This window comes from Strix aluco, chromosome 20, assembly GCF_031877795.1.
Source record: "Strix aluco isolate bStrAlu1 chromosome 20, bStrAlu1.hap1, whole genome shotgun sequence".
Lineage (NCBI taxonomy): Eukaryota > Metazoa > Chordata > Aves > Strigiformes > Strigidae > Strix > Strix aluco.
Genome location: NC_133950.1, coordinates 10778922 through 10793647, shown reverse-complemented (window position 1 = coordinate 10793647; position 14726 = coordinate 10778922). Strand labels below are relative to the sequence as shown.

Here is a 14726-nt window from a genome sequence, read left to right as displayed (position 1 = left end):
GGGGAACATTTGCCGAGGGATGCTCTGGCTCAGGGACGCAGGGACCGGGGCTGAAGATGAGCTCGGTGCAGCGTTATGGCCTTGGATGTGCGTACGGGAGACAGACGCAGCAGGGTGGTCACAGGGAATGGACAAGGCTCCACTGGAAATCCGAGTGTGGGGTCTGCAGAGGAGCCGGGGAAAGGCCAGAGGACAGACAAGAGACTGGGAAAGCAGCCCCGAGGCTTGGGGAGCTTGTGCTGGGGCAAGGGGCTGCTGCACGCCGAGCTGTGCCAGAGCCTGCACATATCCATGAGCTGGGACTGGTGGCCACAAACTTGCCCAGCAGCGGCTTGCTCCTCCACACAGGTTGCATTCGTGTTGTCTATACCTCGGGTCAAACACGAATGATTTTGGGGCAATCTGACAGCGTGCCTTAGATGGGCAAGAGGCTGGCAGATGGCCTCCCGCGGGGCTGGCGGGAGCGGGAGCAGGGAGTGGGGATGGCAGGCTCCTCCGGCATTGCTTCTCATGCCCGGTGGGGAGTCCAGCCTTGGCCCGGGGACGAAAACCAGATGTCTGCCCGCTCGCAGGGGGCTGGGAAAGCGGCGACCTCCGCACAGCTGGGCAGCTCCCGCAGGCACAGACCCTCCACCGTCACCCCGACCCCAGCTGCCGGGTCCCACCAGCACGGCTCCGTGCAGCACCAGTGCTCAGCTGTCCCCTTACAGGCTCCGACCGCAGCCCCTCCGCTACCCCCCTTCGGCATGCAGATGGCAGGAGACTGCAGAGAATGAAGATTTTACAGTGCTGCCCAATAGACTGGATAGTTTAGATGGTAGGAAAAATGTTAAAAAACCTTTTTAAAATGCCAGGCATGCCCCATGGGTTTAAGTACCCTCTAAGCGGGTGGTTTGCACATTTTTATGTATTTATGTATTTAAAACATAGAGGGTTGGATCCCAGCTGGGGCTGCACAGTGTGTGCAGAGCTCTGCCCCCCACCCTGAGACACGCCGGGCATCCTCAGCAATGCACAGGGGGGGAACAGCACGGGCTTGGCACCCACAGTGCTCCCCCCTCCGTGGGCAAGGCTCTCTCAGTGGGTGGCAGGGGGTAGGGACCCGCCTGCCTCCTGCTCTGTAAACTTGCATAATCGGTACAAAGCAGCCTCGGGTGAACGGGAGAGCAGACACCCGGGCACAGCTGGCCGGGAAGCAGCACAGGCAGGCACTGGTATCCTCACCCCGCAAAGGACCGGGGCTCGGCTGCTGGACGGGGCAGACCCTCCCCAGGTCCTTCCAGTGATCTACCCGCAGCTCTTCGCAGAGGGCTTCTCCCTCCTTTGCACCCCCTAAAAGGTCCTAAAGGACCTAAAAGGACCCGTGGGGAGGGTCCTGCCTTTAACCCAAAACGGGCACCAAGAGCTATGGGATGCACGAGCATCCACACCCCCCATCTCTGCACCCAGATCTCGAATGCACCATTGGTTCCCCTCGCTGGCAGCACAGGGTCCTGCCGGCACTTACCCAGGTGGAGGGTGATGTTGACGGAGTTGGGGTGCTGGATGCCGAAGGCCATGGACTGGCTTTGCCACCAAGTGCTGTCCTCCTGGCTGTGGAAGTCGGTGAGGAAGGAGGCGTTGTGGTGGTGCTGGGGGTCGGTGGCATCGCAGCGGTGGCACAGGGCACTGGCGTGGCGAGCGCCCATCTGCAGGCAGTAGTCCTCGGGGGGTGAACCGCACGTGTTGGTGGCCTGGGCAGCCCGGCCAAAGGCAGCGTTCTCAAAGACGGGCATGCAGCGGCGGGGTTGGCCCCGGGGGTCCCAGCAGGCGGGCGAGCCCCCCACCCCCAACCCCAGCCCCAGCAGGGCCAGCAGGCAGAGCCCGGGAGGCCGTGCCATGCTGGGGCTCGCCTGGCCAGACTCTGAGCCTCCTCCGGATGGCATGGAGAGAGCAGGCGGGACGGGATGGGACGGGACAGGATGGGATGGGACGTGTCCCCCTCCCCGGCACCTCCTCTCGCTCTGAGGTCCATCTTGTGGAAGCTGCTGGAAATGTCAAAAGCTTCGTGTTTGAGCGGGAGCTGCAGGGTTTGGGCTTCCCCCAGGCCACCCTGGTCCCCAGGCTGCAGGGTCAGGCAGGACAGGACCTCTCCCGTGGGATGAACCCCAGCCCTGTTGCTTCAGGGATGGGGGGATTTGCACCTTCAGCTGCACAGATGGAGCTGAGCTACTTCATTTCTCAGCCCCTGGGGATGAGCTCATGCTGGTACATGCCCCACATATGGGTTTTTCCTTAAATTGGTGGGGGTTGCCACTTTCCTCACAGCCCCAAAATCAAGACGGGGTGTGGGTCCAGCACCCTCTTCTCCTCCCACACTGATTTCTGAGGACCGCTGCTCCCCCACTCACACCAACCTGGCTGGCTCGTGGGTCTGTGACACCCCCAATGCCTCCACACTAACCCCCACGAGTGGGGTCCCATCCCTGCCTGCTGCCGTGGGGCAGCCCAGTCCCCTGGACCAGGGCACATCCCAGTGGAGGCACCTCCATGGGATGGCAAAACCAGATCATCACCAGACCTCATTAGCAGCTTCTCAGGTAATGCTAATTATAGTCTGTGCCAGAGGGGATCCCTCTCGGGACTGTGACACCCTCCAGATTTGACCCACGGGGACAGGAGGGTGACAGCAAACAGGGAGAGAGGCAGGCTGGCATGGGGCCGTGCCCCTGGGCAGACCCTGACCCCCGCTCCACAGGGGGTAGGTTTGCAAAAGTGGGGTGCACAGGGGAATGCTGCCTCTGCCCCCCACACTGCTCAGCTGAGCTGCCCGCAGGAGCCCTGGAAACTTAGCCCTCATTTATAATTTAAGCTCCCTTCCTCCCCTTCCCTTCTACTCTTATTTATTTTATTCTCCTTCTCCGTACACACTGCGGGGAGAAAGCACCGGAGGGAAGCTGTGAATCAGAGGCTTCGGCAGCGGCTCCCGCAGCAGCGCCGTTTCAAAGCCCCATTACCATATATTGACCCTGGCTCTGACAGCCGGAGCCAGCTCCGCTGGGAAGGGTGAATTTCCCAGCACCGAGGAGCTGTGCATCAGCTGCCTGGGAGCGGGCAGCTGGTGGCAAACCCACTGTCAACCTCTGGGGAGAAAGAGAAGGGTTTTCAGCTCAATAATTGCCCTGCACATCTCTGCCACTAGTTTTAAGGGGATTTGCATCCTGCAGGGATGAGGTTTTCCAGATGTTTTGCTTCCCTCTTGCTACCGAGGCTGTAAGCTCTGGGCAGGAGAGGCTCTTTCATGTCGTGGGTTTGCCACCTCCTCCTTGGGATGTTACACACACCCAGGAGATGATTTCCCTGCCCAGCCCATCCCCTCTTGCAGAGGGGCCCACGTTAGAGAGTGATAAGACCCTGCATCAAGGCTCGGTGGCTGCTCGTGGGATGCACAGTGGATTTGAGCAAAGCTGATGAATATCCCAACCCCACCTCCTCCTCCAGCACAGCCCACCCAGCATGGGGGGACGGTCCATGGGGCCAGAGCTTGACAGGAATTGACGGTGACACCAATGCGCACAGCAGTGGGGTTGCTACAGCTGGTGTGGAAGCTGCACGTCCCCAGACTGATTCAGCTGCACCCTGGGCTGGCCAAGCCCCTCACCAGGCTCCTGCTGGGTGCTGAGCACAAGCCCTGGCCTGCCCAAGGAGATGACCTTGCTGTGCCTGGGATGGGTGTTCCAGGCAGGATCTGGCCCTAGCTCATGGTCTGGCACTGCTCTGTTACCAGCTGCTGCTGGTGACTTGGCTGGAAAAGCTCAGCTCCTCTCCCATGCACAGCAGTTCCCTCTGATCAGGTTTCCTTGGGTCATCTCTGAGGGCAAACTGGGGAGGTGGGAAACCCCATCTCTGCACATACCCCCCTCCAGTCCTGTCCTGGTGACTGGCAGCCACCCTCATATGGCCCACAGGAGGAGGAAGATCAGCCAAGGGCTTTGGTCCAACTCTGTCCTCCATGAGTGTCAACCAAGGGCAAGGGAAAAAACCATCACGTCTAATGTCACTCCACAAGACAAGGACAGGAGTAGCCCCACATAATCCCCTTTTCTTCAACAACAAGATGCTGGACACATCTTTCCTGCACTGCAATACCTACCAGGTTTGGATGGTGGCTTCTCACGAAACCTTCACTCACAGATGCCTCACCTTGCCATGGGCGAGCTTCACCCCTGGATGGGATGAAGAGCTAAAGCTGGTTACAGGAAACCCCTTGTGTTCCAGGGACAGGGACGAGCTTGAACAAGGGTGTCCATAAGAGTGATCAGAGCTGGGATTTGATCCCACTTGTATAGCAGGGCACAACTTCAGCTGAAGTCCTCTGTACCTGGAGAGATTTCACCCAGTGTCCCAGGACTTTGGTCCGAGATGTGGTGACCAAGGCTGTGATGACACCCCAACCTGCCATCACAGCCCAGGAGCCGCCTTCTACCCTGGCATGGACCTGGCACCTGCAAGGGTTAAGAGCCGTGGAGGCAGTGAGGAGAAAACGTTCTTCTGATTTGCTTAATGAACGTTAATTAAGAAGACAGAAGATAGCAGATTCCTTTAGGGTAGAGATGAAAGGCCCGTTAATTAAATCTGGAGAGAGAGTGCAGGGCCGACTGATCCTCCTCCTGATCAGACCTGACAAGGCAGGCACAGGGTGGGAGCGAGGTGTGCCAGAGCCCAGAGCCCCCATCTCCCGCAGCCCAGCTCAACGCCAGCAGCACAACCAGGCTTCCACAGCATGCTCGGACCCTGTGCCAGGTGCCACCAGCACCCACAGGGCTGGGGTGGGAGCTGGGTGGGCACCCCTGACTCCGGCTGCACCCTGGGCTGGTGTTGTGAGGTGGGCACACACTTGGTTCCAGAGGAACCTTCCCCAAAGGGTGCGCTGCCCTCGCTGTAGCGCTGGGTACGATGAAGTCCCCCTTGGCCAGCTCCACCCTGAGGGAGGAGATTTGTCACCCAGCTTGGTGGTTTGCCCCAAGTCCCACCGCCAAAGCCTGCAGGAGCTAGGCACGGGTTCAACGGGGGTGGGTCAGAAAGGCACCAGGTACCACTTTGTGCCGGTGCATCTCCATGCCAGGAGGGGCAAGTCTCTGGGGCTGGCTGTGTGCTGCCGGGATGGACCCTTCCTCCCCGCTCCCTGGGTTTTGGCACACACGCTGCCTCACCCACCCAGAGCAGGCAGCTCCTGCCACCAGTGATTTGCTAAAAGGGGCTTTTCTGCCTGTATCTGAGACCCTGGGAGGCTGTCGCACACTAACAGGATTCTGCTAGCAGCCTGCTGCCTCTGCACCCGCGCTCCCCATCAGCTTTTAGTCCAGGCTTATTTTTAAAAGCAGAGCAGCTGAGCATCCCAAATTACTCCTCAAAACCACAGCAGCCCTACCTTGCTGCCCTGCCCGGCCCCTCCAAGGCAGTGGCTGTACTCACTCCTTCTCTCTCGTTCTGGGACTGGAGCAGGGATTAGAGGCAGGTTCAGCCACACGACGCCACGAGCATTTCAATCGGCAGAGCCACGGCGCTCTGCCGCTCTCCCGGCACACAGAGGCGTGCGAGGAGCAGAGATCTCCAGCACCGAGGGCTCTGCGGCAGGGTGGTGGGGTGGTCCTTGTCAAAAGCAGCAGCCCCTTGGGCAGAGGGGATGAGCCCAGGAGAGGGCAGCTGGCAGCCCCCCCCTCGGTTCTACTCACCGTAGGGTGAAGACCCCATCTAGTGGGAAACGGTACGTGCAGTGTAAATAATGTCTGGAGCATCTCTTCTGTGCGCTGACTTATTTTGTAAACCTGAACTTTGCAAAATGTCATGAAACAGAGAAATGGGAGGCCTGGGATGAGTAAATCTCTATTAGAAATTCCCCAGGATGGCGGCAGTCATGTTCTCGCTCGGTGATGGCACATTACAGCCCAACCTGGGCTTGGGGAGCGAGGTCATGTGCAGCACTGATTGCAGAAAGTATTTAATTAACACTGCCATAAATACAGCGCTAGCGATGCCAACCAGACCATGATGGGGCAGGATGCTGCCGAGCTGCGTGAAGTTTTGCCAAGGCAGACAGGAGAAGACAAGGGAGGGCAGAGAAAAACCAGCAGATTTTACTCCCTGCCTTGCCCCAGCCCCTGGGGGCCTCAGGGAGGCAAGACAAGGATGGGACAGGGACATCACCCCTCAAGAGGATGTCCCCTGAGCAAGAAGGCTTCACCATCAGCACCTGGACAGTTGGGGTAACCCCATAACTGAGAAACAAGCTCTCTGGGGGCAAGATGCTCCCACAGCAATTGCCAGGACAGGCACCACCATCCTCTCCCTGATGCACAAATAGTCTGGAAGCCACCTTTTCAGAGCTAATCATCCCCAAACTTTCTCAATACCTGGCAGACAGTGAAAATAGGGACATCCCAGCTTCACTCACGCATGACCACAAGCTCATTATGTCACAGATGAGCTGAAGGACACCAGATCTGACACAGCTCGAGGACACAGGGTGACAGCCGAGCCATCCTTGTCCCCAGGACACACGCTTCACCCATCTCCTTGGGGCTCAGGAGGTCAGGGACCACAAGATGAGGAAGAGCTGGCTCAGTGCAGGACCAGCCAGTTTCAGGCACAAAAAGGCCCTTTCCCTGCCCAAGCTCATCAGTAGTTTAATGACACCCACTAAAAAGCTTCAGAGTCCCTAATCGCTCGTCATATTACAGTTGCTCACAAGTGAGGCCAACCAGTACAAACCTCCTCGAAGCCTTTCTAATTAACAAGCAGGAGCTTAGGCTCTCCCAGCCCAAAAGCAGCATCTCAGAGAAAACTGGCAGCCTTCCTGCCAGCCTGCAGCCTCCCTTGATAAACCCCTTTAATGGGCTTGTTAGCATCACCTGAGGCCACCTTGCTGGCAAACAAGGTGATTCTGTCTGTCTGTCTGTCCGTCCTCCCCTGCCTCCCTGCTGTGGGTGGGGAGAAGTCCATCTGCCATCTATGTGTCCATCTATCCGTCCATCCGTCTGTCCCCACCGTAGCGGGAGCCATGGGATGTGTCTGGCACAGCTGCCTCACCCCTGTGCTGGGTCCCTGAATGTGTCCCCTGGGTTCCCCACCCATGAGATGCCCTGAGCACCCCCTTCCCTGAAAGGGTGGCTGGCAGCTGAGCAGCAGCAGATGCCACCAGATGGTCACCACAACTGGAGACCCGGCTAAACCGGTAACTGGGAGGACACTGGAGTCCCCTCATTTGCTAAGTGACTCTCTGTCCCAGTCCCGCAGGGGACAGGAATGAGCTCAGGAAGGTGGCACCGAGCTCCTGTCTGCAGAGCCCCCGGGACCTTTGCAACATCGGGACACCTGCATCGGTGTTGCCACAACAGTCGGTGGGTGCAGTCACTCTCCAGGCTCTTTCCTGAGAGATGCTGAGCACTCACCGCTCATCACAGCGATGGGCTCTCAGGGTGCTTCGGAAAAGCAGGCTCAGAACGTGCTTTCCGAGCCTGCTTTTCCAAAGCCCTATGAGAGCCCATCGCTGTGACGAGTGGCGAGTGCTCAGCCCCTCTGCCAGGGGCTGCCCCTCCACAGCAACAACCTCCCCCCTTTCCTCTCCCCCCCATCAATAAGAGATGGTCCAATAGACTCTGTGACAAATAAGAAGTTGTTGTGATACCTTTGACTTTAAAGCAGGAGAAATAGCACACACACACACCCCCCCCCACAATGTGATCTACCGTGTCTTTTTATTCCCAAGCGTGTCACCCCGGATCGGGGCTGGGGCTCTGATTTCATATTCTCATGGAAACCGGTGCCCTCATCCAATTACCACGGGGATTTTGGTGCCGGCAGCAGCTGAGCCGCCGGCAGCCCCCGGCACGGGAGCGAGTCCCACGGGGGACCAGACCCACGGCGATCTGGCTGGGGCCACTCCAAAAGTGCTGGGGGGGTCCTGAGTTAATTTGCCACCCCCAGACAGGGGCTGTGCCATGGGCTGGGTTGGACTGGGAAGCACTGGTGGGAACTGGGAGAGCAGCAAAGGCAGAGCATCGCTCCAGGCGGCGGCAGAGAGTTCTGCGGGTAAAGTCTCCGGAGATTTCCACTTACAGTGGGACTAAAATCCCTCTGTTTCGTACTCGACTGCCTGCTGCTCCGAATCCCCCTCCAGCCAGGGAGGCTGGATGCTTGCTGGTAATCCTGCATCATTTATTTTCATTGGCTGACAGAAAAAAGTGCCGTCAGAAAACCAATGTTAGCTATGCTGGCTGGCATATAAAATGTTGCTTTAATTGTATTTTATTTGGCAATAAGAAAATAGAAGCAGCAACAAACCCTCCAGATATTCCCTCCCCCCCCCCCCCCCATTTAAAATTTCAATTTGGTAATTTTATGACTACATTTCAGTTAAAGCCCAACAAAGCACATTAAAGAAAGAGAAGTGATTTATCCTTTTCAGTGGCACATGATCTTTGGACATATTTCCCAGCCTATAAATATTAAGACTTTTTTTTTTTTTTTTAAATACTTTTTTTTTTTTCATGTCAACTGTTATTTTTCAACCAACAAACCCACTATTTTTTCCAACCCTTGTTTCCAGCCTTCTGATCTCTAAAGGCAAAACCAGAGAAGTGTTGGACATCCAAACTGAAATAACAGCCATCACAGAGCAGCTTCACACCCTCCAGCCCGGGCCCGGGCATCACACCGTGTCCTGCTGCGATTTTACATTTTCAAGGACATTTTCCTTCGCAGGGAGGTTAGGAGAGTGACTTCAGCGCTCTTCATCCACTTTCCAAAGCAACGGTATAATTGATTTCATTTTGAAATGAAAGGAAGAGGCTGGCTTGTGCTCTGCCTCACCTGACGCCGATGCTGGCCAGGAGCTGCACGGGCTGGGCATGATCTGGGGTTTCCCTGACCTTTTCCCATCATCTCCACAAGTCAGGAGGCTTAAACCTTCCAAACTACCGTGACATTTAGAAACTAAACCTCTGACATCAGTACATAAACCTGAGGATTTCTCTGTATCACCCAGAATAAAAAACTCCAAGGCTTGACCAACCAGCCTGGCTCAGCTCTCCCGCCCAGCCGAGCATCACGAGCATCCTCCAGGTATCACTGCAGATTTATTTGCTGCATAAACCCCCTGCTCACGCCCGACGTGGCAGCGATGCCTTTGAAGTATTGGGTGCTGCAAGTGGCGTGGGGGGCTCCGGGAAGGGGTTAATGGGTGGGCAGAGGCAGCACTGGGGAGTTGCTAGGAGACTTGGGGCTTTAGGATGCTGGATGTGATGCTCAGCCAATGGAGGAGTCCTCTGAGGAGTAAATTTGCTAATTTGGGTTTCATTGATTGCTGGGGGTTAGGGGTGGATGTGGGTACAGCTGAGCAGGGCTGACCCTCCTCCTCCCAGCCCCTGACCGATGCTTTCTCGTCCTGCTCCTGCAGTTTCAATTAAACCGCTGAATTAATCTCTTGCAATAAACTCAGCCGCTATTGCAGTTTGCGTTCGGATTCATAATCACTTTTCCTGCAAATATAACAATTAAGCAGAGAGGTCTTGGTAGCTCAGGAGGGAAAACCGGGGCTCCCCCAGGCTGCCAGCTGGGAGCGGGGTGCCCGATCTAACCCCCAGGCTGCCAGGGTTCGTTTTTACCAGCCGAAAGCCCTTTCAGGGGGCTGCTGATTGCGAGGGAGCTGGGGGAGGCACCACCACCTCCCGCTCACCTGCATATGCTCCTCCAGATGGCCCGGGCTGCTGCTCTTCATGTGGGAAAAGGTTTTAAATTAAAATCTTGCCTGTGTTTTTTGGAGTGTTTTTGGCTGGTTTTTTTTCCCCCGTTGCTTTCCGGAGCTCTGGCCCATTTGCTGTCTTTAAGTATAGATGGAGCGGCCACAGGGCAGAGCGGGGCGGGAGGGTGCAGGGGGGGCTGCAGGCACAGAGCAGGGCTCCAGCCGGGGTCTTGCCCCACAGAGGTGGCCGTGCACCCCCTAATGAGCCCCTTTCAGGCGGGGATCATCCCCTGCTCTCCACAGCCCTCCTTGGCTGCCAGGAAGCTGAATCGCTCCTCTCTGCAGAGCCCCCCGCCGAGCCCCGCAACCAGACCCTCTCATCAGCTTCAATGTCCCCCTGTGCTGATGTCCCCCTGTGCCAGTGTCCCTTGCCCCATCGGAGGGGCAGGAGGGCTTCCCTGGATGCGCGGCGCTCAGGACATCCATCCCAGCAGGATCTGACCTGGCTCTGCTCCAAACGAGAGCCTTTTCCCACCCAACGCCTGCTCACACCATCCCCCCCACCAAGCGTTTAGCCCCTGGCTTTGCAGGGTTGGGATGGGATGGGATGGGATGGGATGGGATGGGATGGGATGGGATGGGGGGGACACAGCCTTCCTGCTGTGCCCTGAGCCCAGCAGAGAAGCAAGATCCACGCGGAGGCAGGATCCGGCCCCTCCAGGGACTCTGGGATGCCAACTTTTCACAGAAACAGCGGATTACAGCGCATCAGCTTCAATCGATACTCTGCCGCGGCAGAAAGCAAAGGGAAAAGAGGAACAAAAAGAGGTTTCTCAGTTGTAGAGGATTTGGGGGGTTTGAGTTTGGAGGGAGTGAAAAAAAAGCCTGAGAAAGGGCTGGGCAGGAAGGGGGGGGGCACAGCAGGTTCCCTCCCTACCAGGGGCACCGCTGTGGGGTGGGACCCTCCAAAACACGTGTCATGCCAGGGAGAGCACATGGGCATGGGGTGGGAGCAGGGTGTGCATGGGTGGGCGCAGGGTGAGCATGGGGTGCTCCACCTCCACCCAGCACAGGGGGTTTGACTCCTTCCTCCCCTGATCAGGGCATCTGCAGCAAAACCCTGCCGGGTCCAGCCACCCAAGTGGGGCAAAATGTGAAGGAGGGAGTTTAGCAGAGAAAAGAGAGGTGAAGAGATGCGCAGCCCCTGGTCTGGTCCTGCTGAGACCCTCACAAAAAGTGACCAGGTTTGGGCATGCTCCGGACAAAAACTGGGCATTATAGAAGGTTTTTTGGAAGCCCAAAACTCTTGCACAGGGATGAGCAGAAGAGATGCCCGGGGAGCTGCTGCCAGGCACCCACTTTTGGCTGAAGCCCAAGATCTATTTGCAGGTAGTTTGTCTCATTGTCTGAGCTATCGATTCCAAAGAAAAGGCCCTGGCACAGTGAGTGGTGTCACTAAACGATGGACAGAGCACTCTGCCCTTGCAAGAAAGCCTCTTTCCCCGGCAGCCAAAATGGCCTTTCCCCACCGGACAGGGGAATGGGGGGCCTGCACAGGGCAGTGATGGGGACAGGAGCTGGGGCACACTGCGGGCTGCCCTGCTCCCCTGCACGGACCCCCCCCCAGGCAGCCAAACTCATGGCAGGGAGAGTGACCAGAGGGGACCTGGCACGTTTTTGTCACGCCAGGTCAGTGGCCTGGCGGAGGAGCGGCCAGCCGGGCATCGCAGCGCTCTCCCCGCGGCTGCTTGGGATGAGGCTCACGCATCTCCTCTGCATTCTGCGCTCTCGCCAGCGCAGGGGCGAAGAGCTTTGAAGGAGCTGCCCTTTCATTATTAATATGATGATGATGTCTTGACGCCGTGTGTGCGCAGCGACGGCTCTCTGCCTCTGGTGGCACCCTGCCAAGAAAAGCTCGCGTGGGTCCTCCCCCATCAGCCTTTCCCTCATCCCCATCCCTGTGTCTCGGACGGTAAATAGCGGAGTGGTTCTGCGCTGCACAGCCCCTCGCTGGATTGGACCCATGGGACATCGGTCCTCTCGCCAGCTCTGGCCCCATGATATCCTGGGGGTGCAGACCAAGTGCTGGCTGAACACAATGAGGGGGGGTAAAAAGCCCCATCTCAGGGTGTCCTGGTCCCCAGAGGGTCCCATCCCCGCAGGAGACACAGAGCCAACCCGAGCCCAGCCCTTGCCCATCACCACCACAGCTCACTGTCTTGGACTACAAAAGAGAAGATAGCGTCTGAATTTTTTTTTAAAATGACTCATTTTAGTGCATGCATCTGATCCCATGTTGCTTCAGTCATTTTCTGCCCCCAGGCCATGCCGAGACCCCTGAGCAGTGTGGGCAGAGCCGGTTTGGGGAGGGGAAATGCCTCCAGGAACTGCAGCTCCCGGCAGGACCCGCAGCGGCCTGGCCTGTCGGCATCCTCACATCAAACCTCTCTCCCGCTTTTGCCCTCGGGCCACAGACATGAATCATCCCCTCCATCTGCCTATAGATCTGGGCTGGGCTGCTTGGCAGAGGCCCCCTCCCCACCCAGCCAGGCTGCTGTCAGCCCCCCAGGGGGGCCCCGTGCCCAATGGTGCCCTGCCTCGGTGTGTGCCTAAATCTTTGGGGTGCACGGCTGCACCCTGAGCACCCAATCCCTCCTGGCACAGCCCATGGGGCTGGATCCAGGGCCGTGGGGCCACTGGGGGTGGCAGGGCTGGAGCCATGGTGCTCAGCCAGCCGAGGACACCCCTTTCCATGTCCCCAGCGCTGCAACTACAGCCAGACCCCATGATGGATAACACGAGGTGACACGGCTCAGCATGAGTCAGGGATGAGCCAGGCCAGCATCCCCACTGGCCCCTGGCCCGCCTGAGCGGCGCTGATGGGCAGAGCTCACCCTGAATGCCTGGGCTCCCAGAAACACAGCCCCCCTCCTCCAGGCAGGCACCCTTGGTCCCGCTCACCGCCACATCGCCACGGCTCAGAGAGCCACCCACCAGCCTGGCCACCGGGAACGGCACTGGGACCCGCTGAGCTGGACCCTGCACCCGCACCCTCACGGGCACCCCAGTGTCAGGGCGCAGCGGAGGCATCCCAGCCCCACTTGCTGACTCCTTCCCAGCATCCCGGCCCACGCCAGCCCCCGCGATTCGTCTGTGGGTTATGTCAAGGTATGTTGGATTGCAAATTAAACATCAGCCCGCTGCACGGTCCCGGCTCCATCTGCAGAAAATGAGTTGCTGGACTTGGAGAGTGTCCAGTTGTGCAGCTCGGCGTGCCTAACACCCAGGGCTGACAAGCCACTGAATCACTCCTCCCCGCGCTGCCAGGCCACAGGAAGCCAAGATACATTTCTTTTTAATGATAAGTTTTTATTGTTTGGAGTTCATCTAAAACAGCCTCCCAAGCACCCGTGGCCTCCTTCTTCCAGAGCGGCCGAGCGGTGTGGGGGCTGAGCCTGGCTGGCGTGGGCACGCCAAACACCCCACTGGTGGAATGAGTTGGACGGCCTCAGCTGTAAAGGGAAGTCCTTGAAAACCTTCCGTGGGGAAGGAGCTGGGCTGCCGGCCATGAGCATCGCCTGGTAAATCCACACAACACCACAGCCAAAGGCAGGATTTGCGCGCGCGCTCACACACACACACACACACACACACACGTACCGACGGCCTTTGGCACTGTTTGCTGCCCCAGCACGCACCCAACTCTTCCCAAAATGGGGTGTGTGTCCCGGAGAGAAGCCGCTTGGCCCCCTGGCCCCCAGCACGCACAACCTACCACCCTGCGCCTTGTCTGCCGCTGCAGGGAGGCAGCCCCCACCTCAGCAAAGCCACACGGGACCTGCTGGGGGGTCCCAAACCAGGGACAGAGACCCAGGGAGAGTCGGAACAAACCTCCAGCCCTGTTGTGCTGCCCTGCCCGGGGAACAGCTTCGTGCTGCAGGAGGGGGAGCGTACAGGGGGGCTGCAGGGCCCCCCCAGGAGGTTTCCTGGGGGCTTCTCAGCATGGAGAGAGCAGCCTCCCCCCAGCCGGATTAACGCTGCTCTCACGATTCTTCTCTGAACCTCTTAGCAACATTCCTGCCTGCGGGTCAGACAAGCGGCAAATAAAAGATTTAAGGGAGGTGGCGCAAAGGTACGGTAAAGAAAACCACATCCATGCCCGGAGAGGTGGCGGTAAATCAGGCCGGGGAGGGACTCCTGCGCGGGAGCTGGCGGCACGCAGGGCCAGCACCGCTGCTTTGGGCTGGGAACGCTGAGGTCTGGGCAAGTGATGCTCCAGTGGGCATCGGTGTGACACCCCCTGTGCTGGGGGGCTCAGCCACTGCCTCCCCCCAGCCAGCACCAGCTTTCCCCCGTGCACTGGCGTTTGCTAACAAGAGCCCAGCACTTTGACTACTCTTAGGCACAAAGGTTTGGGGGGGTTGATGCCAACGCCCCCCACTCTGCCCAGCGCCCTGCCCATCCCTGCCCACTGGTGGGACAGAGCCCTGCCAGCGTGGGGTGCTGAACTGGGGACCGTAGCTTTGGAAAGGGGGTGAGCGTGTCCCCGGGGCACCCGCCCCCCACCCGCCCCTCGCCCCCCTGTATCCCCCTGGACCCGCCGGCACCAACCCCTGCCTTACCTGCTGCCGCTCCTCCAGCTGTGCTGCCACATCTGGGCAGCTGCGGGGCTGCAGACCCCCGGGGCAGAAACGAGTGGAGGGGGCTCGGATCCGGAGTGACTCCGGAGCCGCTGAGGCGGCCGGGGGGGGGCGCAGGGCGGTGCTGGGCGGGGGGCGGGGGGGGGGGCGGGGAGAGTCCCCGGGGCATCGCCGGGCGGTGTCCCCGGAGCGGGGCCGGGGGAGCCCCGGGGGGAGCGGGGCGGGCGGGAAGGGAAGATCCACCCCCGTGCCCGTGTCCTCCCTCCCTCCTCTTCCTCCCTCCCTCCTCCTCCTCCTCCGCCGCCGCCGCCGCTGCCGCCGCCCGTCCTCCCGCCGCGGCCAGCCGGGCAGTGCGGGCGGGCCGG

General features: G+C 59.0%; 1 protein-coding gene across 2 annotated transcripts in view; it reads right to left on the bottom strand.

Moving 5' to 3' along the window:
- The window catches only part of LAMC3 (laminin subunit gamma 3), a 32744-nt gene extending 18345 nt beyond the window's left edge, over positions 1-14399 (bottom strand). For both annotated transcript variants that reach the window (XM_074846339.1, XM_074846340.1), the window contains exons 1-2: positions 14344-14399; positions 1508-2027 (exon numbers count right to left, since the gene is read on the bottom strand). In XM_074846339.1, coding sequence (XP_074702440.1) covers positions 1508-1925 — 418 coding nt within the window. In that variant the 5' untranslated portion in view covers positions 1926-2027; positions 14344-14399. The remainder of the gene's footprint in view (positions 1-1507; positions 2028-14343) is intronic.
- Between the last annotated feature and the right edge of the window lie 327 nt (positions 14400-14726).